The sequence below is a fragment of the Callithrix jacchus genome, chromosome 3 (assembly GCF_049354715.1).
Source record: "Callithrix jacchus isolate 240 chromosome 3, calJac240_pri, whole genome shotgun sequence".
In the NCBI taxonomy this organism is placed as follows: Eukaryota; Metazoa; Chordata; class Mammalia; order Primates; family Cebidae; genus Callithrix; species Callithrix jacchus.
Window position 1 is genome coordinate 88,370,120 of NC_133504.1, and position 23,636 is coordinate 88,393,755.

Here is a 23,636-nt window from a genome sequence, read left to right on the forward strand (position 1 = left end):
AAGGAAATGTAATAAAGTCCTTTATTCAGAAGCTAACACAGAAGAATGGTGGCTTCTGAGGGGAGGCAGTTGTGACTACCTCTGTGCTGCTTCTGCTCAGTGGTGATGATAGAGAATGTTCTCTCTCTCCTCGGCTATTTTCAATTAGGCCAGCTGAAGCTGCCAACACTGTGGATTTGAAATATAACCCTAAAACCAGATTTAAACTTCATATGATTCACTTGGCCCTGGAACCGCTGTGTTTATCTAGGTTGAACCAGCTTAGGCCAAGGCTTTTCTGCAAATACACTAAATGGTGAACCCTGAAATGAGTAGGACTTGTTAAAACATGTTGTCACCTGTCAATGGCCCCTGTGTCCAGTCAGTTAACCAGTCTTGTTGGTTTTCACCTGAGAAATGTCTCCTGAATCTAGAACTCTCCCTGCACCTCCACTACAACAACCTTAATTCAAAGCTTTACCAGCTCTCTCTCGGACCAAGGCAAATATTTCCTAAGAATCCCTAACACCCTATGTTCTCAGAGCTCCACAAAACAGAATGCACTTCATCTCCACAGTCCTTGTTACATTGATAACAGAATCCAGCCCAGACGCCTGAGTGTGGTTAACCAGCCTTTTGAAATCTCTTTCCCGCTATTTTTGATCTCCATTCCCCACATGTTCTTACCACCCTGAACTCCTTTCTATGACATCGTGGTGTTTTCTCACAATTGGGCATGTGCATCCCTTCTCCCCGGCCTGCTTCCTCCTCCTCCCTCCATCCCCTTATTCCTGGACACCTTTCAAGAGCCAGTTCCAATATCACCTTTTCAACTCCAGCTCTCCCACTTCTTTCTGCTCTGTACTCCCACAACAAAGTATTTAGTCCACTGATTGTGATTATATTTACATGTCCCTCCTCCAGGCTCAGAGTATATCGCCTGGCTGATAGTGAGCCAGATATGCTTAGAGAATAAAGCTTACTAGTCCTCATATTTCTACAGCAATGAATAGATTAATCAAAAAAGGCTTTGTATATTTCATGAGTAAAAATAAACTCATCTGTACTTTCCTGGGATGGAGTCATAACCCTGTTCTTATTCCAGGAGCTTGGACTGCCAATTCCCAGCATTTGCTTCTTTTCCACTTTTTTTCTACCTTAAGCAGAATTTAATTTTGTTTTCATTATTGTCATCTTTTAAAAACTATTCCTGCCTAGTTTTTTCCAGTTCAAAGCAGGTAGAATTTACAGTTCCAGCAAATAAAATACCATCATTGGGTTACTCCAGGCCTAGGAATATATCTCTCTTTTCCAACTGTATTTCCATTGCTGTTATGTAGATTGAAATTTAATATTTTCCTGAGTGTCATTCATTGTGCCTCTCTTTGTTTTTAGTTTGGTTTTATCATTTAACTGAAATAGACAATAGAACATAGAAGAAAGCTAAAACCTTAGTTACTTAAGCAGAATAGATTTGAGGAGACTTAAATTGGCATAGGCCAAGGCCCACATTAAAGGTTTTTTACAAATAGAAAAGTGGTTTGTGCAAATTCTGAATGTAAAGCCATTTGAACAGGGGCTAATTTGAAGTTTGCCACTGAAATTTATAAATCCTTTGGTAGGAAATTAATAGCATTACAACAATGCCCTAAAAGATATATTCTAATTACTAACGACACTAATAAATCAAACTTTATTAGCACCCTTACGTTCTTATTTATGTAATTAACCTTAAGATTAATTACATAAAACGAATTCAAAAGATTATTTCAAATATTCCTACTTATTTATTAAAATGGGCCCTATAAAAGATCTGACTCTTAGATTCTGGATTAAACCAGGTTGAGTCCCTGAAAGAGCCTTCTAGAAAGCTGTGACTCCTTATTCACTTCCTTTGACTGCTAATTTTACCATTCTTCCTGTCCATTTACCCAAACCTTCTTAGAGCAACAAAGTTTTATCTTCAAATAGATACCAACTAAACATTGATACTGTTGTTACCTGAACAATAAATATGTCTACTAAATATTAGATATTTAAGCTTGGTTTAGTTGGAAACAGCAACGTGCCATTAAAAATACTTTGTAATTCAAATAGCCATTAATTTGTATTGCTGCCTATCCTTTAGTTAATACTAGTTAGCTTTTTTAAATGCTAAAGATAAAAAAATTAATATCCCAATTTTAATGTTGAAGGATAATGATCAAATAAACCTTTCTTTCATTTGTAATTTTTTAACTTAGAAAAGAAGCATGGCTTCTACATTTTGGAAATATTACACCATCTATGTTTACTAAGGTAGCCCACTTTGTTCTGCAAATTCAACCCATATTTTCAGTGCTTGAAGAGGGTTCAATTCGGAAGGAAGAGTGGGATTTCAGTCAGAGCAGAAGAAACACCTGCTGTTAATCCCAAGTGCACAAGTGGGGGCTGGAGTGTCCGAAGCAGCCGCTGCAGCTGTGCATGGAGGTTGACCTCGGCTTTGCTTCTGTCCTAAGCTGGCAGGTGCCAGGACGCCATGCTGTCTGCTCAGAAACACTCTCTTTTGAGGCAGCAATATTTATTGCTCATTTGTGAATTCAAATTTTCATGTGTTCATGAGTTAAGCATCCTTGCTCAGGGAAAGCCGGCTAAAGAGTTCTAGTTGACACATGTGGATTTGGCATGAGTAATTGTACTTGGAGGAAAAGTGTTGTCTCTGTTTCTCATTGTCAAATAACCTCACAAAAACTTTGTCCTTAAAGATGCTGTGTAACCTAACAAGGTGCCTTTAGAGGACTGTTACTATGAGCGATGTGGCCTCTGAAATCTCACTGGCAAAAGCAAAGAAAAGTTTAAAGAGAACCAGGAAAGGAGGTGGATATGGAGGCTGGGGTGGCATCCATAGTAATAGTTGATCTTGATGTAACTGGATCTAGAGGTCATTGTTTCTTTTCTTTTTCTTTTTTTTTTTTTTTTTTGAGACGGAGTTTCGCTCTTGTTACCCAGGCTGGAGTGCAATGGCGCAATCCCGGCTCACCGCAACCTCCGCCTCCTGGGTTCAGGCAATTCTCTTGCCTCAGCCTCCCGAGTAGCTGGGATTACAGGCACGCACCACCGTGCCCAGCTAATTTTTTGTATTTTTAGTAGAGACGGGGTTTCACCATGTTGACCAGGATGGTCCCGATCTGCTGACCTCGTGATCCACCCGCCTCGGCCTCCCAAAGTGCTGGGATTACAGGCTTGAGCCACCGCGCCCGGCCGAGGTCATTGTTTCTTAATGCTAGTGTGTGGAAACGGTTTGCTTTCAGCACTAGGCTATTTAGCTTCTCAGGTACAGGGACCATGTCTTTCTAAATCAGCCTTTCCCACCATATATGTCCCACCAGTGCGTACAATATTGCCACACTCTATACACATTCAACAAATTAGTGTAAAAATTAAAGTTAACTAACATGCTACTTAAATCAAGACTAGAACCTCAAATGTATTTTTAAAATTTGGTGATAGATATCCTCTCATTATGCTTTACTTTGGCTTTCATCTGCCCCACCACAAATAAAAACCTACTTATATAACTTTAGTAAGCATTATGCATGTGTTAAAAATAATTGAATAACGTCCTTAAACTTAGTTTTCTGGATTGTACTTACTAATCATTACTTGATTCACTGAAAACAATAAAAATCTTAGACATTTATTGAAAACAAAAATAATTTTTTCTCTTTCCTCTTTTAAATGGCAAAATGATTTGTGGGGTAAGAGATAAAAAGGTTTTACAAGGCTGATTCCATCATCTTGGTCCCCCCCCCCGCCCCCACTCCTCCTCAATTCCTCTTTCTCTCATTTTGAACTTGAGACGTTGGGACCAGTGTCTGTGACACTGTGGAAATGTAGTGGGGAAGCATTTTAGATGGCCCTTGTTGAAGGCAGGCACCAGATAGGTATCCCTCTTTCTAAGAATCTAGTTCCAGAGCTGTATTCCAATACTTTGTGTCAAAACCTCTACATTTAAAGTCACACATAGTGGGTTGAAGTCTTGGCTAACTCACAAGAAGCCTAATACTGATAATCTTTGAGTTTCATTTTTGGCATCTATGAAAGGATTATCATAATACTTTCCTCATTGGATTGCAGAAAAGATTGAATGCAACAGGTGAAAAAGTTTGTCGTCGATGGTAAAAGATACAAAGTATAGGGCATGATGTGGTTATTACTGATTTTATGATAATTTCACAGCTGTTACCAGAGGGCCACACTGAGAATGGGAATCTGGTGCAGTTCTCTGTAGCTGGTACTTAGCAGAAGAAAATGTTTTAGAGGGTGGAACATTGGTACATTCCCACCTGCAGTGACATAGCAGTCCCCACTGGCACCTAGGATGGGGTACTGTGCTAGAACCTGAGCCTGTTACTTGTCTAGCCTTGTCCTTGTTCCCCAGCCCTGCTGAAAATGGAGATCAGAGATAGAAAGTGACTCTAAAATACTCCAACTCCTCAAGTGGGCACATGACTTTATCTTTAAGAGCTAGAAAAGATAACAAAATCAGTGCCTCTGGAATTAGTATTTCCTGCTAGTATTTCTGTTTGAAGGTAAAGAAACTCTCAGTGAGGCTCAGGAATAGACAGCTGCCCCCCAAAACAGAAATTCCTGTAAAGAGCCACATATATAGGGTCACTTAACTTATGACAAAGGTAATAATGTATATAATAGGGAAACGATACATTTTCAAGAAATGTTTGGTTAATTTGATATCCACATTTTTAAAAAGCATCTTGACTTTTACCTCACATCATTTACAAAATAAATTCTTAATAAATTCAGATTTAAATATGAAAGATAAAATAATAAAGCTTTAAAAATAAACATAGAAAGCCCTTTTTATGACATTGAAATAGGCAAAGATTTCTTAAGTAGAATATAAAAAGAGACAACTATAAAGAATAGAAAGTGTTAAATTGAGGTTTCTTAAAACTAAGAACTCAGAGGTATTCATCAAAAACACCTCTAAGAGAATGTAAAGGCAGTAAACAAAGTGGGAAAATATATTTACAGTAAATATATCTGACAAAAGACTCATTCAAAAATATATAAGTAACTCTACATCTACCTATGTACATATGTACAATGTATAATATACAATAGATAAAGAACTCTAGCAAATCAACAGGACAATTAGCAAGCCAAGGGCTAAAGGTATAAAGAGACACTTTATGAAAAAGGATGCAAAAGGGCCAGTACATGTATTAAAAGGGGGTTCAATTTACTAATCACTGGGAAAATACATATTAAAACATGATGTGAAATTATCACATCTCTATGAGAATGCCTAAAATGAAAAAGATAGAAAATATCAAATATTGGTGATATGGGACAACTTAATTCCATACATCGCTGATGTGGCTTAAATTTTAAGAATCGCTTTGAAAAACCATTTGGCAGCATCTACTAAAACTGAGCATATGTATAACCTATAACCTAATAGTTCCTTTTCTGGATATACATCCAACAGAAATGCATGTAATTTTTCACAAAGGACATGAATTACTATGTTCATCGCACTTTTTTTTTTGAGAGTCTTGCTCTGTTGCCCATGCTGTAGTGTAGTGGCATAATCTCAGCTCGCCGAAACCTCTGCTTCCCGGGTTCAAGTGATTCTCCTGTCTCAGCCTCTCAAGTAGCTGGGATCACAGGTGTCTACCACCACACCCAGCTAATTTTCGTATTTTTAGTAGAGATGGGGTTTCACCATGTTGGCCAGGCTGAGGTTGAACTCCTGACCTTAGGTGATCCATCCACCTTGGCCTCCCAAAGTGCTGGGATTACAGGTGTGAGCCACTGTGCCTGGCCATAGCAGTATTTTTATAATAGCCAAGACCTAGAAACTCCTGGAAACAAATGGCTGCCAACAGTAGAATGAATAAATAAATGATGATATATTCGTACAATGGAGTATTATAAAGCAGTAAAAGCAATCTACAACTACACCCAAAATTATGAGTGAATTTCACACTAATTAAGCAAAAGAGCTCAGACTCTATGAATTTATGTCCATAAAGTACAAAAACAGGCAAGCTAATCTATATTGTCAGAGGTCAGAATAGAAGTTACTGTTGGTAGAGGGTAGTGACAAGGAAATATCCCAACAGGAGCTTCTAACTTGTGGGTAGTGTTTGGTTTCTTTAACTTGCATACATATGTTGAATTTGTGAAAATTTATTTAGCATATTATGTACTTATGATATATGCAGGTATATATGCACAAACATATATGGTTATATGTTTCACATTCTAATATAATTATAATTTAGAAACTGAAATTTCTTGAGAAACCTCATTGACAGCTATCTATGTATTCTTTGAATGAATCTTTTCATTAATGTGGCTGATCTATTCAGTTTATAATATCTTTTTTTAATTACATTTTTTTTCTCTCTTTTTTTTCAGGGCCCTCCTGGTCCTAAAGGTGACAAGGTAAGAAAATGCATAGCAGAAATAAATAAAGTTAGTGGAGATCCGTATTGGCATGAGCTATACTATATTACATTTTGATCTTTTAAAGGAGCCTTATTTTAGCTAAAATTGTCATCTCACTGTTCTATTCTACAGGGAGAACAAGGTGATCAGGGACCTCGGGTAAGTTGTGCTCTACCTATCCTGGGCAGAAAGTTAGTTTCTAAATCCAAGTTTATTGAATGAAAGTAGCTCAGCTTCATAATTGCCTTTGTTCCACATGATTCAGTAATGGCTGGCAAAAATACCATACCTCTTGTAAGTGAAAACACCTAATTAACTAATTGCATGTATTCTGTTGCAGTATATTTACTTGATGCCTATAAATAGAAAATTCTACAATAATTAGACATACTGAGTAAGGGTCAGAATCACTTCCAATTATCAACAGCAGCCACCCTTCCAGTGACTATTGGGTCCTTCAGATTTGCATAAATTGTTTCGCAATATAAAGGCCATATGGATTTCTATTGAATTTGGCCTTTTGCTACAGTTAAACTTTACGTGTTCTTGCATAAATATGTTTTTTATAGATAAAATTATCAATGCATTTTATATATATGTTCTTTGGCCTAAGTTTGAATAATACTTATTTTAATTTCTAGTTTTTATAGATTTTTAAGCAGATAAAAGGTGTAATACAATTTAGCATTTCGGGGCGGAGGGAGCATTCTTTTAAGCTTCTCAGATGTGGCCCTTGAAACCATTATAACACAATGGTGAATGCTTTGTTGTTACCTTGGTAGTGCCAAGTCCTCTGCTTCACATCTGTGCCTTATTACCCAAATGTTCAGACATACTGTTTCAATGATATAGTGGCTCCGTTCAACATACCTCTCAATTTTCTCATGTCACTATGTACAAAAGCAAGTATTTGGTTGAATAGAGTAATTTTTTACAGTGTAAAGGCCTATTTAAAACTTTCAGGTTGAAAACAGAAACTATGTAGGTCTTTCTGTGAAACTCACTGTGCTTAGTTACTTATTAAATGCATTTATACTGCATAGAGATATTTTTGCAAAAGATGCAGTTGATGCAAACTTGAAAGGTTTGTAGTCATATTATCTCCTCATGTTTCTTAGAGAAAAGTTATGCTGTGATTTCTTATACTTTCCCTTTTGATCTTCAACCATATGAAGAATATGGAAATACTGATTATGCTTCACAGCATTTTGTTTCTCATGGCAGTTACTCTGGCTGATGACTAGCTTCAAGTAGAAGCTCATTTTAGGAGATTAAACACGACATTATCTACTGTCATGGATGTGAATAAAATAAGACTCTCATAACCTTAAGTGATTAGAATACAGCCATTTGCTCTATACGTGGTGATTATTTCACATGACATGTCTCCTCATATCGAGTATCATTTCTTTCTACATGCAGTATCAAAATCACTCAATTTGCCCTTTCCAGGTAAGAGGGAAAATCTTTCCATTCTGAGAAATCTTCTTTTGGCAAAGGAAGTAAAGGGTGGTTCACAGCTTAGCTGTCATCAGTATGCATGCAGTCCTCATTTTCAAAAAGGTGTGTTGGCTTTCATCATTACAAAGAGTGATGATTGATTAGAAAGCTAGGCCAAATTTTCAAGATGAAACCTGAAACCATCTGAAATTCACCTGGTTTCATGTTACAAACTAAGACTTGGACCAGTTTCCTTGAAAGTTTGGCCAAAGTTCATGAACTACTTTGACAAACCCAGACTGCCTTTCATACAGATTTCAGCCAGTTTTCACACTGAATGGGGCCAAGTTTCACTCCGTTCAGAGCCCATTTAGCATTTCAGGTGGAAAGTGGTAAAAACTGATCTCATTTTTCTCTATATTTTGCTTTGTATTGAAGGAATTTGGATTGAATTCCTAATGAAGGATGAATCTTCATGGGTATGAATCTAAATATTCTGGAAGGTATATGGCTTTCCTGTCTTTTCTCAGATTCAAAGCAGGTCTCACTCAGTGCTCTTAGAATTTTATAAACACTACCATCGAGTAACATACTATTAGCTAAAAATTAGGAACTTCATCATATCAAGATCGTAAGATGAAGGTTCTATATTTCAAAAAAAATCAAAAGTAAGAACTGGAAACATCTCCAAATTTAATGAAAATTAATTTTACCCACATTCTCTATTTAGGCACACAGTGTTTTAGCTGATGATGACCAAAGGCTCTTTTTTTAAATGTAGATTTTTGTATTTGAATCCCTTGTCCATTTTCATCATATTGCAGATTTTAAATTACGCTTTTTTGCCATGTTTCCAATAGTTTGTTTCTTTCCATGATTAACAATATGAACTCCAAACCCCATCATGTCAGCTCTTAATTAGGTGAATTTCTGTTATGAGACCTATACCATTTCCTTGAATATTTGGAAGTTTTATCTCTTTGACTCCGCAAGTGTCCGGTGGGAATAAATTAAGCCATAAGAGGTAAAGCAAAGCAGGAAAACCCTGAAGATCATTGAGAAATTAAGGAGGTGAGACTATTTTTAAGTCTTTAGACATATATTCAGCAGTGTGTATTGAGCAGCTACCATCTTTAAGATACTGTGCTTAGCCCTATAGATACAATAAATGTGTCCACTTATTTCTCTCTTCTCCTAACCACCAAATTAAACCTACCTTCATGTTCTTCATTACTCCAGTGGTTTTCCAATTAATCTTTGTATTTCCACTCTTAACCCTATATAACCCTACACAGCAGGCAGAGAGATCACTTTACATTGTAAACTAGGTCATGTTACTTCTGTGTAAAACATTAGAATGAAGTCCAACCTACTGTGCTTAGTTAGCTCTTGCCCATCCCTACCAGCTCGTCTCACACTAGTCTCCTCTCCACCCACGACACTCCAGCCACACTGTCCTCCATGTGATCTTCAGACACACCACACTTTCACCCAACTCAATAACTTCTCATTTGCCCTCTTCTGGTCTTCTTGTGATTGGATTCTTCTAATCATTGAGATTTCATCTCAAATATCACCTCCTCTGAGAGAACTTCTCTACCTACTCAATCTAAACCAGAGATTATTCTATCTTGTCCATGTATTTACTTGCTCATTATCTATAAAATATGTCCCTCCCTCCTTAGATCCTATATTCCATGAAAGCAAAGTTCTGCTCTGTCTTGTTCATACCACCTTCACATGGAATAGTGAAGATTCAATAAATATTTGTTGAATGTATAATAAAATATTATTATATCATTATGACTTTTAAGAAGCTGATAATTTCATGAGTACCTGAATAAGAAAACTGTGTGGTTATATGTTATCTGCATCAAATAGATATACCAAGAGGTACTAGAAAAGTGAAATTCTTTCATTTTAAATGAGCACTGGCCACTGTGGAAGAGGTGACACTTAAGCTAGGACTTGATAAATGGATAATCTTTAAAGGATATGGTGAAGAGCAAGACATTACATATTCCAGGAAGAGGAAATAGTATAAACAATATTATCCAAGTAGACAATGGCAGAATTTAGTTAAGAAACAATAATATTCCATTTGTGATTAAAGAAAATGTGGTATACACAATGCAATACAATTTAGCCGTAAAAAGAAGGGAATCTTGTCATTTGCAACAACCTGGATGAACCTGAAGGACCTTATGTTAAGTAAAATAAGGCAGGCACAGAAGGATATATAATGGCATGATCTCACTTACATGTGGAATTTTTGAAAGTTGAATACATATGAGGAGAGCATTTAATGGTGGTGACCCAGGGCTGGTGGGGAAGGGTTTTGGGAGATGTTAGTCAAAGGATACAAACTTTCAGTTAGATAAGAGGAATAAGTTCAAGAGGTCTGCTGTACAGCATGGTGACTACAGTTAATAACAATATATTATGGTCTTGAAAATGCTGAGAGTACATTGTGTTGTCACCAAAAAAGATAAGAATGTAAGGTAATACAAATGTTAATTAGCCTGATATAGCCATTCCATGATGTGTACATATTTCAAAACAACATATATATATATATATATAACAAAATAGATATAATTTGTATTTGTCAATTAAAAGTAAGTTTTAAGGCCGGGTACGGTGGCTCATGCTTATAATCCCAGTAGTTTGGAAGGCCGAGGCAGGCAGATCATGAGGTCAGGAGATCGAGACCATCTGGCCATGGTGAAACCCCACCCCTACGAAAAAATACAAAAAATTAGCTGGGTGTAGTAGCACACACCTGTAGTCCCAGCTACTCAGGAGACTGAGACAGCAGAATCGCTTGTGTCTGGGAGACGGAGGTTGCATTGAGCCGACATCCTGCCACTGCACTCCAACCAGGTGACAGAGCAAGACTCCATCTCAAAAAAAAAAAAAAGTAAGTTTTAAAAAAGACCCTCAAAAATAATATTCTATTTGCCAATAAATAGGTCAAGTAAAAAATTGTGTCATATAGACTGAAAATTTTGGATTGAAGTTATATTATGGAGCATTTTGAATGTCTAGTCTGGTAGACATTAGAGAGCCATTGAGAAGTTTGAGTAATCTCTGCTTACCTTATTTTGAGACTATTGCTGTACTTTTTACCAAATGTTCTTTATAATAATATTTTTGAGGCTGGACATGGTGGCTCACAGCTGTAATCCTAGCACTTTGGGAGGCTGAGGTGGGCGGATTACCTGAGGTTAGGAGTTCAAGACCAACCTGGCCAACATGGTGAAACACTGTCTCCCCTAAAAATACAAAGATTAGCCAGGTGTGGTGGTGGGTGCCTGTAATCACAGCTACTCGGCGGGTTGAGGCAGGAGAATCACTTGAACCTGGGAGGCAAAGGTTGCGGTCATCTGAGATCACACCATTGCACTCCAGGCTGGGCAACAGACAGAGTGAGACTCAGGCTCAAAAAAAATACATATATATATTATATATATATATATACGTATACATATATATACATACGTATATATGTATATATTATACATATATAATATTTATATATACATATATTTATACATATATATGTATATTTGGTGGTAGTATCCACTATAGAATAGAATTGGAAGAGACTAAAAGCACGGTGACCAAATAGATCAGGAAACTATGTCACTTACTTAGGACAAGGTCATAAGAATCTAGGGTGTAGGGAAAATGTTCAGTCCTCAGTGGAGAGAGAACTGGAAAGGATGAGCTGACTTAGCCTGAAACATGAGGTATCACTGGAGACAAGGAGATATACTGAGTTGAAAGGTCAGAGTCAGAGTGAGAATTTCAGCAGGGGGTTAGGGAAAGGGGAGGGGTGGGTAGTGGTAAGTTGATGAACCAAGAAAGAGATTCCAAAGGGGCCACCAAAATATGGAGAAAAGCTCCAATTTCACCATGAAAGCTAGGATATGAGTTTATTTTTCTCACATAAGAATTTTGGGGAAGGTAGTTGATAGTGTTATTTATATAACTCAATTGTGTTACTACTGATTCAATGATGTTACTAAGTCTATGAATCTCTTAGCCTTTGTCTCATGATTGCAAGAAGGCTGCTTCAAGTTCAGCCATCGCATAGGTGTATATCAGCAGGAAGGATAGAGAGAGAAGGGTCTGACTCCAAAAGGCAAAATTTTCCCTATGAACTTCTTAGCAGACTTCTGGTCATGTCTCATTGGCTAGGTTGGGTCACACAGTCATCCAAAAGCTGAAAGGGACAAGGAGAATAGGGCTGAAAGGGAATTTAGGTTATCCAGCCAATAAGGTTTACCACAAGTGCCAGGCAAACACCTGAATTGACAAAGAGGGAAATCAGGGCTGACACTGATAGGGGAGCATTTGGTGAGAGAGAAGTCTTGAGGCAGAGGCTGAAAGATGGATTCTGTCTCTATTGGACTTACAAAGAGGACCTGTGAACCTGGGTAGAGTTGTAGTGGGTGGAGTTGCAGTCAGGTTAAGTGTTTTAAAAAGAAGTCAGGAAGTGAAATGGAAAGATGCTCAGGTGAAAATTCAACACAAGCCTTGAAGCTAATTGGATGTAGAGGATGAAGTTGAATAAGAAGACAAAGATGGGGCTAAAGTTTCTGGGTTGATGCTTGATAAAACCAGTCAGAAGAAAGTTGGAAGGATAAATGAAAAGATGGATTTTAATTATGTTGAATTTGTGAGATATTTCATTGGAATCGTGTAACAAACAGAAACATGAGACTAGAATACTGAGACAGTGCCATAACTGGAGGTAACTGTTACATAGCTGAATTATCACAGACGGAGAATTGAAATCCTAGAATTAGAAAAATGGTGGGCAAAAGAATAAGAAGAGTACTGCCCTAGAAGAGAGCCTTTAAAAAGACCCACATTTAAGGAATGGAATGAGGAAGGCAGGAGTATCAGCAAAAGAGAGAACGTTTGAAAGTTAGAAGCATTTAAAGGTTAGATGTGTGAACACTACATAGACAAAACTATTAAAAAAAAAAAAAAAAAAAAAGAGTGGCCAATGTAATGTTCTCAATGAAAAGAGAGCCTCAGGGATGAGGTCTTTAAAAAGCTTTCGGATTTGCTATTTGGAGTCATGGGCTATTAAAGGAATACATTTTGTTAAGTAGTGAGAGTGGAAGTCAGATTGTGAGAAGTTAAAAGGTAAATAGCAGGAAAGTTGACCGTCTTTGAATACAGTTGATGGCATATGATTTAATGCAGGAGAAAGTGGGCTAACTTTTCAGCATTAACTTTCTTTCAGTATACACTGAATCAATTTCAAGCCTACAGTTTTAGGTGTAATATAACAACCACAAATGTCATCTGGTTTTATTCTACGAGACACTGAGTGTTAGATTTCCACAAATGAGTGCATCCTGCATAAGAATTGCACTTCCCGCCTTGATTCTTGGGGAGATGTCATTACAGATTTGCCACTAATCTTAAATTAATTTTTCCAAATACTGCATTTCATTAGGCCTTTAGGCTTAGGATTGGGATAGTACTTTATACTGTCAGTCACCAAGGATAGATAAATTAATAAATAATTGATTCTCTTTATTTCATCCTCATAGCTTTGTCTTGCAAAGTTTCAAGGCTATGACTTTACCTTGTATTTAAGGAGAGATTGCATGACCCGCTTTATGGAAGTTGTCAGGGATTCCTAGGTTGAATAAGAAAGTTAGACTAGGAAATAAGCCTTCACATCATAATTACAGCTGCTGATAGTTTAGTCTTACAACATGCTGGATACTTTTCTAGGTAAGTTGCACACATCATCTCTAAGCCTTACTGTAGTCCAGAGAGCTTGATTATCAGGAGAAAAAATAGGAAAAGTATATGCAGTCGAGTAAAATGATTATCCATGTGGGCTCAAGTCAGGCTGGACAGGGATAAAATTCTAACTCTACCACTATCTCTGTGATTATGATCAGGATTAATAAAGTAATATATAAAAATCTGTAATAAGCTCTCAACAAACCATACCTGATTATTCTTCTGATATTTTGTACGAGGAGTATGGGGTAAAGTAACTTGCCCAAGTTGACACAATTTGTAAGTGGTAGAAATGGGATTCGAACCTGACTTTTTCAGCTTCTAGTTAGTGCTGTTTTCAGTGAACAAGACTGCTTCCATATCAAAAAGGTAGTTGTTATAAATCATCAACATTAATATGAAATGATAGGTGTGACAGAAATATCTGTATTTGAAATAACAATAAGGATACTTTTATTACGTTCCTAAAATATGCCAATCACTATGATGTCACAATTTATTTCAACAACACTGTGAAATACTTACTTTAATTATTCTCATTTAATGGATGAGGAAATCGAGACTTAGAAAATTTAAATATTTTGTCCAAATTAATCAGTCAGTGGCAGAACCAGAATTTGAACATAGGTATTTACAGATTACATTTTCCATATATTCTATCATTTGTCCTCTAAAGTAATTCTGAAAGTAGGTAGAACACATATTAATATGACCTTTCTCACTCTTTCCCTTCCCTTCCCTTCCTCCCTCCCTCCCTTCTTTCCTTCCCTTATTTCTTTTCTTTTCTTTATCTTTTCTCTCTTCTTTTCATTTTTTTCTTTCTTTTGTTTTGAGACAGGGTTTCACTCTGTTGCCCAGGCTGGAATGCATTGGCACAGTCATGGCTCACTGCAGCCTCAACCTCCCAGGGCTCAGGTGATCCCTACCTCAGTCCCCCAAATAGCTGGGACTACAGATGCACACTACCATGCCCAGCTATATTTTGTATTTTTATTAGAGACAAGGTTTTATCATGTTTCCCAGGCTGGTTGTGAACTCCTGGACTTAAGTGATCTGCCTACCTCAGCCACCGTAAGTGCTGGTATTACAGGTGTGAGCCACTGTGCACAGCCAACCTTTTTTTTTTTTTTCTGATAGGATTGAGTGACCTTTTCAAGTTCTTTCACATACATTTACCAAAAGACAGTGTTTGGACTCACACCAATTTCAAATACTGCTCTCTTTCCACAATATCAAGCTGCCTCCAGATGGCTGTTAGGAACCCTTTCAACTTGAAAATCCCATGCCTCTATGAATAATATTGAAAAAGCTGGGGAACACAAACACAAATAGGTGGATTTTTTCTTTGCAATTATGATAGACTCAGTTTGTACAATCCATGCACTGTTGACCCAACAGAAAACAAATGAATGAATGCCATGTAGTAATAGCCCCAAAAAATGACTGAATGCATGCTTGCCACATAGTAATACCCTAGAACCTGTATGTCACTGAGTAATACCTTAGAACTCACTATATGGAGCAAAGAGAGGCAGGGCAATGTCGGCTATCCTCCAAGGGTTGTAAGAACACCAAATTACCTTGTTATAATACAGGTTTTACTTCTCAACTCAATAGCACCTATTTGAACATTGTATATATTATCACACCAGTCTTAAAAAATTTTTTCAAAAGAAAATTGCATTTCAAGATCCTGCTTATGCTTGCTATTAGTAATTGTTTCTTTGGGATAACCAGATGTTTGTTTTCTGCTCTTCATAATGCTGTGTTTGCATAACCTAAATGCTATTTTGTTGATTCCACTTTTATTCTAAGTCTCTTTGCAAAAAAATTGAACTTCACTTCTTTATCAGTAACAGAACCTCAGTGTCAACTCTAAAAGTCTCAAGACTTTTAATGCTTCTCCTGTTGTCATCTGCACCCACTACTGCTACCACTGCCTTTCTTCATCATTAAAGAGGGCTTTTTGTTTGCCCAGTTAATAAGGGCCTCTGCCCTCATCATGAACCAAAACCCTGGAATCACAGTGATATTCAGGGCTTTGATGATAATGGCTCATATTTCTTTTCTCTATCTTAGTGACTTAAAAACATAGCCTTAAAAATAAGCAAAGCTGTTTTAGTGTTTAATGATGAGTTTTAAAACAGAATACTATGTTTTTCTGAAATTATGGCAAATTTATTAATGAAACTTAGCCAATAAAATGAAAAAACATCATAAAGTTATCTTTTGATTATACATTAATCTTCTAATCAGTTGGTTACCATCACCTTGCCAAAGAACACAGAGCCCTGATAAATAGGAGATTTAGTGGTTATTGGTCTCAACATCATCAGCCAACAGCTGGTTTTAAATGAGTCCGAAGCTCTCACAGTTTCAATAAGCCACCCAGGAGCTCTGCTTCACTATTTTCATAAAATTCCTTCTCCTCCTAGTGTATTCAAGTAAATTTTCATAACAGCTGGGACTATGCAAAACTGATAGCATCTTAAAAACATCTTTGGCAAGACAGATTAGGTTCCAGAAAAGGAAAGCATTTAGAAGTTTATTTTATTATCTTAACCTTTGTTGACTTGAATGATTAAACAGATTTTTTAGCTCTGCTAAAACATTTAGGCCTGGATATTAATTTGCTGTTCTTATTTATTTAACCCTTGCCTTTCTCTGTAGTCTTAATGAATATACTACTCATTGGGTACTGAATATATTGCCTGAGAAAGGGAATGGATATAACACAATGGAAAGAAATAAATTATGAGAAAATTATTTTAACACTTTCCAGATTCGGAAGCTGGCATGGAAACAGTAAGCTTATTATGATTTGCAAATGTTCTTGTTATATTTTCTAATCAGAGTTCTCTTTTGAATGTTCTCTGTCATACTTCGAACCACTGAAAAGTTGTATTGAATTGAACCCAGAAATATTTGTAAATTTGTCCTAATATGGGTCAATTTAGAAAACAAATTATTTTTTAGAAGCAATGATAGATATGTTGACAATATTTCCTTGAAATTCAGTGTTGTAAATTTTAGTTAGTGGTTGAATGGCTTGGATCATCAAATACTGAAAAAAATAGATTTGGAAAGGATGAGGAATAATGGCTCAACCTGTTTTATGTCACTTTAAATCTTGTATATATGTCTTTAATATAAAAGGTTATGTAAGTAAATCTATCCCTACTGAATAAATACAGCAGTCCGGTTGGGTAAACTTTTATACAAAATATTTGAAAGTAAGAAGGAATATTTTGTAAAATGCTTACGTATATAAAATAGTATAGTAGTGGAATGCCAGATATGTGAGCCTTTAAATGAAAATTCTAGTGACCACAGAGATACAAAAACCAAAACCAAAGCCAAAATCCAATCCTAAGCACATCCTCTGACAAGAAATTCTGGAAGATGATACCAGTTTAAATAACCATTGGATTTCCTTTTTGTTTTTTGAGTACAGTGGCCTTCAAATGTAAATCATTACTTTATTCCATTTTATGGAGTAAAGAGATTTTATTTGTCTACACTTTTGTGTTAATCATTTATGTAAACTACAATATTCTTCTTACTTCTTCATGTGACATGTATCTCTGGATTTATGCCTCGTCATCTTTTCAGGCTTAGGGACACTATTTCACATTTTTCTTGAAATTAAGTGGAATGACATATTTTAGTTGAAAGAGAATTTACTTAGGTATATATATTTAATATTATTTCATTTAGATTTCTTTTGTTTTAATTTTTACACGTGCTGCTTTTTTATAAAATATTGGCTATATAATTTAAAGACTTCCTTGGTAAGTAAATATATTAATGGTCCTTTCTCAAACATTATAACCATGTAGAAGGTTTTATTTTCTGTCTTATATTTAAGTAAGCTTATTTATACTTTAATCCAAATACAAGATTTTTAGATTTATTGATTCATGTAATGTAGAGCTATGAGTTGCACTACTGCCTACAATGGAAGCATATGCTAGAAATGTGAAGGTTGATTTTGAGTTGGCTACTCTCAATATTATATAGAGAATGTAAGGCTATTAGTAAATATACTAAAAACCTGTATTTGAAATGGACAAAGAAATCCAATTTTTACTTTAGTTGGTAATATCTATGAATAATGAACATATTGCAGATAGGAAATACAGCAATTTATAAACAATTTACACTAACAAAATTGAACATTATTACCACCATTATTTCTGTATCACTCCCAAATGTAGAGAATTAACCAAATAGAAGTCAGAAAGTATAAAACAGCAGATTTTAATGGTGCATCAGGATTTACAGAGGGAGCAGAGGGCAGGATTATATTTTTGATTCTTCCCTTCAGAATGGATGGAATAATGGCTTATGCATTGACAGATCATGTTCAGGAAGAACAGTTCCTGTAGGTCTGAATGAGATGGGTCTCTGGAAAGTCATTTAATGCCAGACAGCAGCATCCTTTCATAAGCATACCTGCACTAATGTGTCCAGCAGCTCCCTGTAGCAGACACAGCCTGTAAATCACAATTGGCAAACAAGACTGGCTTTGTAGGAAAAGGATGTCAGCTGCAAGGTCCTACTTCAAGTGTAATTCTACAGTGACTTTGGAGGAGTGAGGAAGTTTTGTGTTTTATCTTTTAGAAGCCAGTTAAACTTTGCTTGAAAAATGTTGACATTCAGAGAGACCTTTATTGATCACTAGTGGGTTTTTATTAGCACATATGAATTATTTAACATAAGCAGAGAGAGGCAAATAGCAATAATAATAAGAACATTGTTGTTTTTACAGTTCCACATACCAAGAAAACTTCTGGGCATTCTTATCATGCTTTATAAGCTTGTGAATTTATCATGAATCTAGTTGACAAGAGTCAGTGATAGAAAGGTAGTATCAAAAACCTCTGGTGTAGCATTCCAAAACATCAAAGAACTATTGACATAGGACACTCTTTCCAGTACAGATATTTTCGTCAGCTTCAGGCCTACAGTAATTCCTTATAATGAAGAATTAAGAGAGAGAAATGGTGGTGGGAAAACAAGAAGAGAGACAAATTCCCATGGCACAGTGAGAGTGCAGTCCTGGCTTGAAGCCTGTGGGATGCAACGGGCAATGGCAGGAACTAACTGTAACCTTAGGAAGGACAAGGGAACAACAGGTGGCAATTCCTGTCTCATTTGCCATGTCTTCAAAAGAGAATGTTAGCCTGAATATTCTGTTTACTGCAGGGGAAGAAAAATCTAAGGGAGATACAATCACATTTTTAATTAAGAATACATTAGATTGTTTTCAAAAATATTTTTATTCCTTTGGCTTTTCATCAGGCTTGTTTTCAGAGGCTGAGTTAATTTATTTAGCTAGACTATTTAAATTGTGGCCCAACCTTGAAATTTCTTGCCAAAATCTTGACCTTGTCATCACTGAGAGGAAGCCATCACTTTGTGATATTTCTGGGATGGCTAAAGAGAAATTCTTCTCCTGGTGAGGTAGGAAGTACAGAATGAAGGAAGTGACTGAGGGAGTGATACCCAAACACAGACCAGAATGGAACAGAATGAAACGGAACAGAACAGAACAACAGAACAGAACAGAACAGAACAGGAGAACCTTCTGAGATTTGCCTTAGTTTGAAGTTGTATATGCTGTAATCATATGCAACTGAAAACTAAGCTGCAAATCTTGCAAATGACAATCAAAATTAGACATTTTGGATTGTCTTTTACAAGATTTATGAACTGCTTCTTATATTAAGAATTACTGGCTGGATGCAATGCCTCAAGCCTGTAATCCCAGCACTTTGGGAAGCCGAGGCAGGTGGATCACAAGGTCAGGAGATCGAGACCATCCTGGCCAACATGGTGAAACCCTGTTTCTACTAAAATATAAAACACTAGCCAGGTGTGGTGGCATGCACCTGTAGTCCTAGCTACTCAGGATGCTGAGGCAGGGGAATTGCTTGAACTTAGGAGATCAAGGTTGCAGTGAGCCAAGGTCGCGCTACTGCTCTACTCCAGCCTGGTGACAGAGCAAGACTTGGTCTAATAAATAAATAAATAAATAAATAAATAAATAAATAAATAAGTAAAAATAAGAATTCAAAAGAGAGCCTGCATAGCCAAGACAGTCCTGAGCAAAAAGAACAAAGCTGGAGGCATCATGCTACCTGATTTCAAACTATACTATGAGGCTACAGTAATCAAAACAGCATGGTACTGGTACCAAAACAGAGGTGTAGACCAATGGAAGAGAACAGAGGCCCTGGAGGCAACATCACACATCTACAACCATCTGATCTTTGACAAACCTGACAAAAACAAGCAATGGGGAAAGGATTTCCTGTTTAATAAATGGTATTGGGAAAACTGGCTAGTCATGTGCAGAAAGCAGAAACTGGACCCCTTCCTGACACTTACACTAAAATTAACTCCAGATGGATTAAAGACTTAAACATAAGACCTTACACCATAAAAACCCTCGAAGATAACCTAGGCAAAACCATTCAGGACATAGGCATAGGCAAGCACTTCATGACTAAAATGCCAAAAGCATTGGCAACAAAAGCCAAAATAGACAAATGGGACCTAGTTAAACTCCAGAACTTCTGTACAGCAAAAGAAACAATCATTAGAGTGAACTGGCAAGCAACAGAATGGGAAAAAATTTTTGCAATCTACCCATCTGACAAAGGGCTCACATCCAGAATCTACAAAGAACTAAAACAGATTTACAAGAAAAAAACAAGCCCATCCAAAAGTGGGAGAAGGATATGAACAGACACTTTTCAAAAGAAGACATACATGAGGCCAACAAACATGAAAAAATGCTCATCATCACTTATTATTAGAGAAATGCAAATCAAACCACATTGAGATACCACCTCATGCCAGTTAGAGTGGTGATCATTAAAAAATCTGGACACAACAGAAGCTGAAGAGGATATGGAGAAATAGGAACACTTTTACACTGTTGGTGTGAGTGTAAACTAGTTCAACTATTGTGGAAGACAGTGTGGTGACTCCTCAAGGACCTAGAAATAGAAATTCCATTTGACCCAGCAATCCCATACACTGGGTATATACCCAAAGGATTATAAATCATTCTCTTATAAAGACACATGCACACGGATGTTCATTGTGGCACTGTTTACAATAGCAAGACCTGGAACCAACCCAAATGTCCATCGATGATAGACTGGACAAGGAAAATGTGGCACATATACACCATGGAATACTATGCAACCATAAAAAATGATGAGTTTGTATATTTTGTAGGGACATGGATGAATCTGAAAACCATCATTCTCAGCAAACTGACACAAAAACAGAAAATCAAACACTGCATGTTCTCACTCATTCATAGGCAGGTGTTGAACAATGAGAACACATGGACACAGGGAGGGGAGCATCACACACTGGGATCTGTTGAGGGGGGCAAGGGAGGGACAGCAGTGGGGGTGGGGAGGTCAGGGAGGGATAAAATGGGAAGAAATGCCAGATGTAGGTGACGGGGGAATGGAGGCAGCCAAGCACATTGTATGTGCCTATGCAACAATCCTGCTGATCTGCACATGTACCCCAGAACCTAAAGTACAATTAAAATAATAAAATTTTTTTTAAAAATTAAATAATAATAAAAGAATTATCAAACACTTGCCTTTTATAGCCAATTGTTTAAAATATTGTACTGTATCTCATTCCATATGCTAGTTTTTGAACATATTTCAGTTCTCACTGACAGTAATTAGTCTATCTGTAGGTATATTTCATACACACATCTCTGTGTATCAATACTTACTCTTATTTATACTCACCAATAATGTCTTTATGAAGCAGAGTTGTCGATAAGTACAGATTCTTCACATATACAAGATCTAAACATGCACAAATGTGAACCTATTGCAGTTTATACTCTAACTACTATAAGAAAAGGTAGGTAAATGTTCAAAGCAATCTATAAAGCTTTTTAGGTTAACGATATATCATCCTTAGCTTTCTGCACAAAGATTCTTAAGCGCCTCATCTTCTAATTAATTGTTTTTTTAAAAGTATTTTTCTATTCAGTGTAGGATTTCAGGATTAAAGAGAATGTAAATTAACAATAATTTAGTGCTAAACATTTTGTATTGCATACCTTAACATGCAAGGAAATCATTTTTAACATTTCTTTGCGAAGTGAGATGGAAGCAAGCACAGTGGAAGTTTTTGATTATCACATCAGAGACTGGCTCTGACTTCCAAATAGAGTCTACACGTTTTCAAGATAATCTTGAGATACAAATGTTTACCTTTACTTCAATTTTAGAGAAAATTTGGAGACTAATTCAGGAGACAGATGACTTTTCTTAGATACATGTTTTTCTTTCTGTTTTGTAGTAATTGAGGAAATCAAACTGTTCTAGAATGCCAGCACCAAAAGTTCCCTTTAGGAATGTAAACTTTTAGATATAAAGGGGGCTCTAAGGTAGTGCTTGAATTTAATGTAACTTATAGCAGCACTTTGTAATTTTTCAGCCTTGATTCTTCCCTATCCTCAGTTTATTTTGATTCTACTGAACTGTGCTTTAAGAACACAGCATTGAAAAGATTTTAAACCACTGACATAGTTTTATCTGATGTTTTGAAAATCAAAATTTACTGTATTTTGTCTTTGTTAACATGGCATATATGCATGATATGGTAGAAAACCACTAGCTACAATTTAACAATTTTTATTAATGTTTTTACATTTCTGTGGTGGTATATCTTTGTTGTTTAAAAAATGTGTAATATAATTGACAAGCACTATAATTTTGATGATGAAAACAATGTAAGAAATATGTTGTGTTTGAACAATCTCTTTTTCTTTGTCTGCCAAATAGATAACTACTATGTTTACGTTAAGAGCTTTACCCCACTACATGTATTATTTCGTTTCTCTGGCAGAGATAAATGCGTTATTTCTATGTTGACAAAGCGAAATTTCTAGAGGATCTTCTATATTAGGAAACTCTAGAATACAACATTATAAAGCCATTCTATTTTTGTTGCCTTTTTTGTTCAGTACAAAATTACTTTTCACTCTTCCAACCTTTTGTTTAGTAGTCATTTGCAATTATTCCAAAACAAATTTTAAAGGAAATGAATTTTGAGGAGTTTCCGGAAGAGGGGAATATCTGGAGATCTATTAGACTTTTTGGATTTGTCCAGAAAGCTAATGTAGAGATTTACAACTTCACCCTTCATTTTACATTTTTAGGCAGAAAAGTCAAACAAAATTGAATTGGAGAAAGCTTGCTATGTCACCAGTATAATGTTGAATGTTAATGCTGTAACTCTATACTGGTCTGTGGTATTACTTCCACGCTGGAGCCATGTACTTCTAATAAAATATGTCAGAGAAGAATGCAAAGTTTCAGTCATTGTACCTACCCAGAATCTTATATTGTAACTGTTACAATAAGTCAAGAGTTTTAGAATGTGTCAAATGTAATGGCATGTGCCAACAGGGTTGTAGTTTGAGAAACTGTCACAACTTATATGGAATTTCTTTTTAGGGTAGAGACTAACACCTTTGATTGTAGTAGGGAAAAGAAATTCAATGTCTTTATTTTTTCTTGTTACTGAAATGTGAAACTATTTGGCACAATCTTCCTTCTATACTTTAAATTAGTAATTCACAAAGGAGCAGATTAGAGACTGCAAACTGGTAGCCTGTGGACTGGATTTTGGTGGTAGATACATTTTATTTTTCTTTCCTAGATTAGTGGCTAATATTGGGCAATTTCATATAAATCTTATTTAAAAATTTCTCTTGAGAAATTTGAAGAGCTGGCCCCACTGAGTTTACCTTCCTTTATGAGGAAGATGGGCTGAAGCTGAATGGAGTCTGTCTGCTTTAGTTGCATATACATTTCGGATTATACCTGGTGACACCCAACCCATTCCATTTATTTACATATGTGTACAGTTTCTCTTGACATTGGAGTTTGCAATACCTGGATTAGATATTAACATTATTTTGCTTTTGA

The 23,636-nt window shown here is 36.3% G+C and overlaps 1 protein-coding gene across 1 annotated transcript in view; it reads left to right on the forward strand.

The window, feature by feature from the left end:
* Positions 1-23,636, forward strand: part of COL25A1 (collagen type XXV alpha 1 chain) — a 518,595-nt gene that overhangs the window by 346,663 nt on the left and 148,296 nt on the right. The window contains exons 6-7 of the mRNA XM_078366719.1: positions 6,406-6,432; positions 6,568-6,594. Of these exons, the coding sequence (XP_078222845.1) occupies positions 6,406-6,432; positions 6,568-6,594 (54 nt within the window). The remainder of the gene's footprint in view (positions 1-6,405; positions 6,433-6,567; positions 6,595-23,636) is intronic.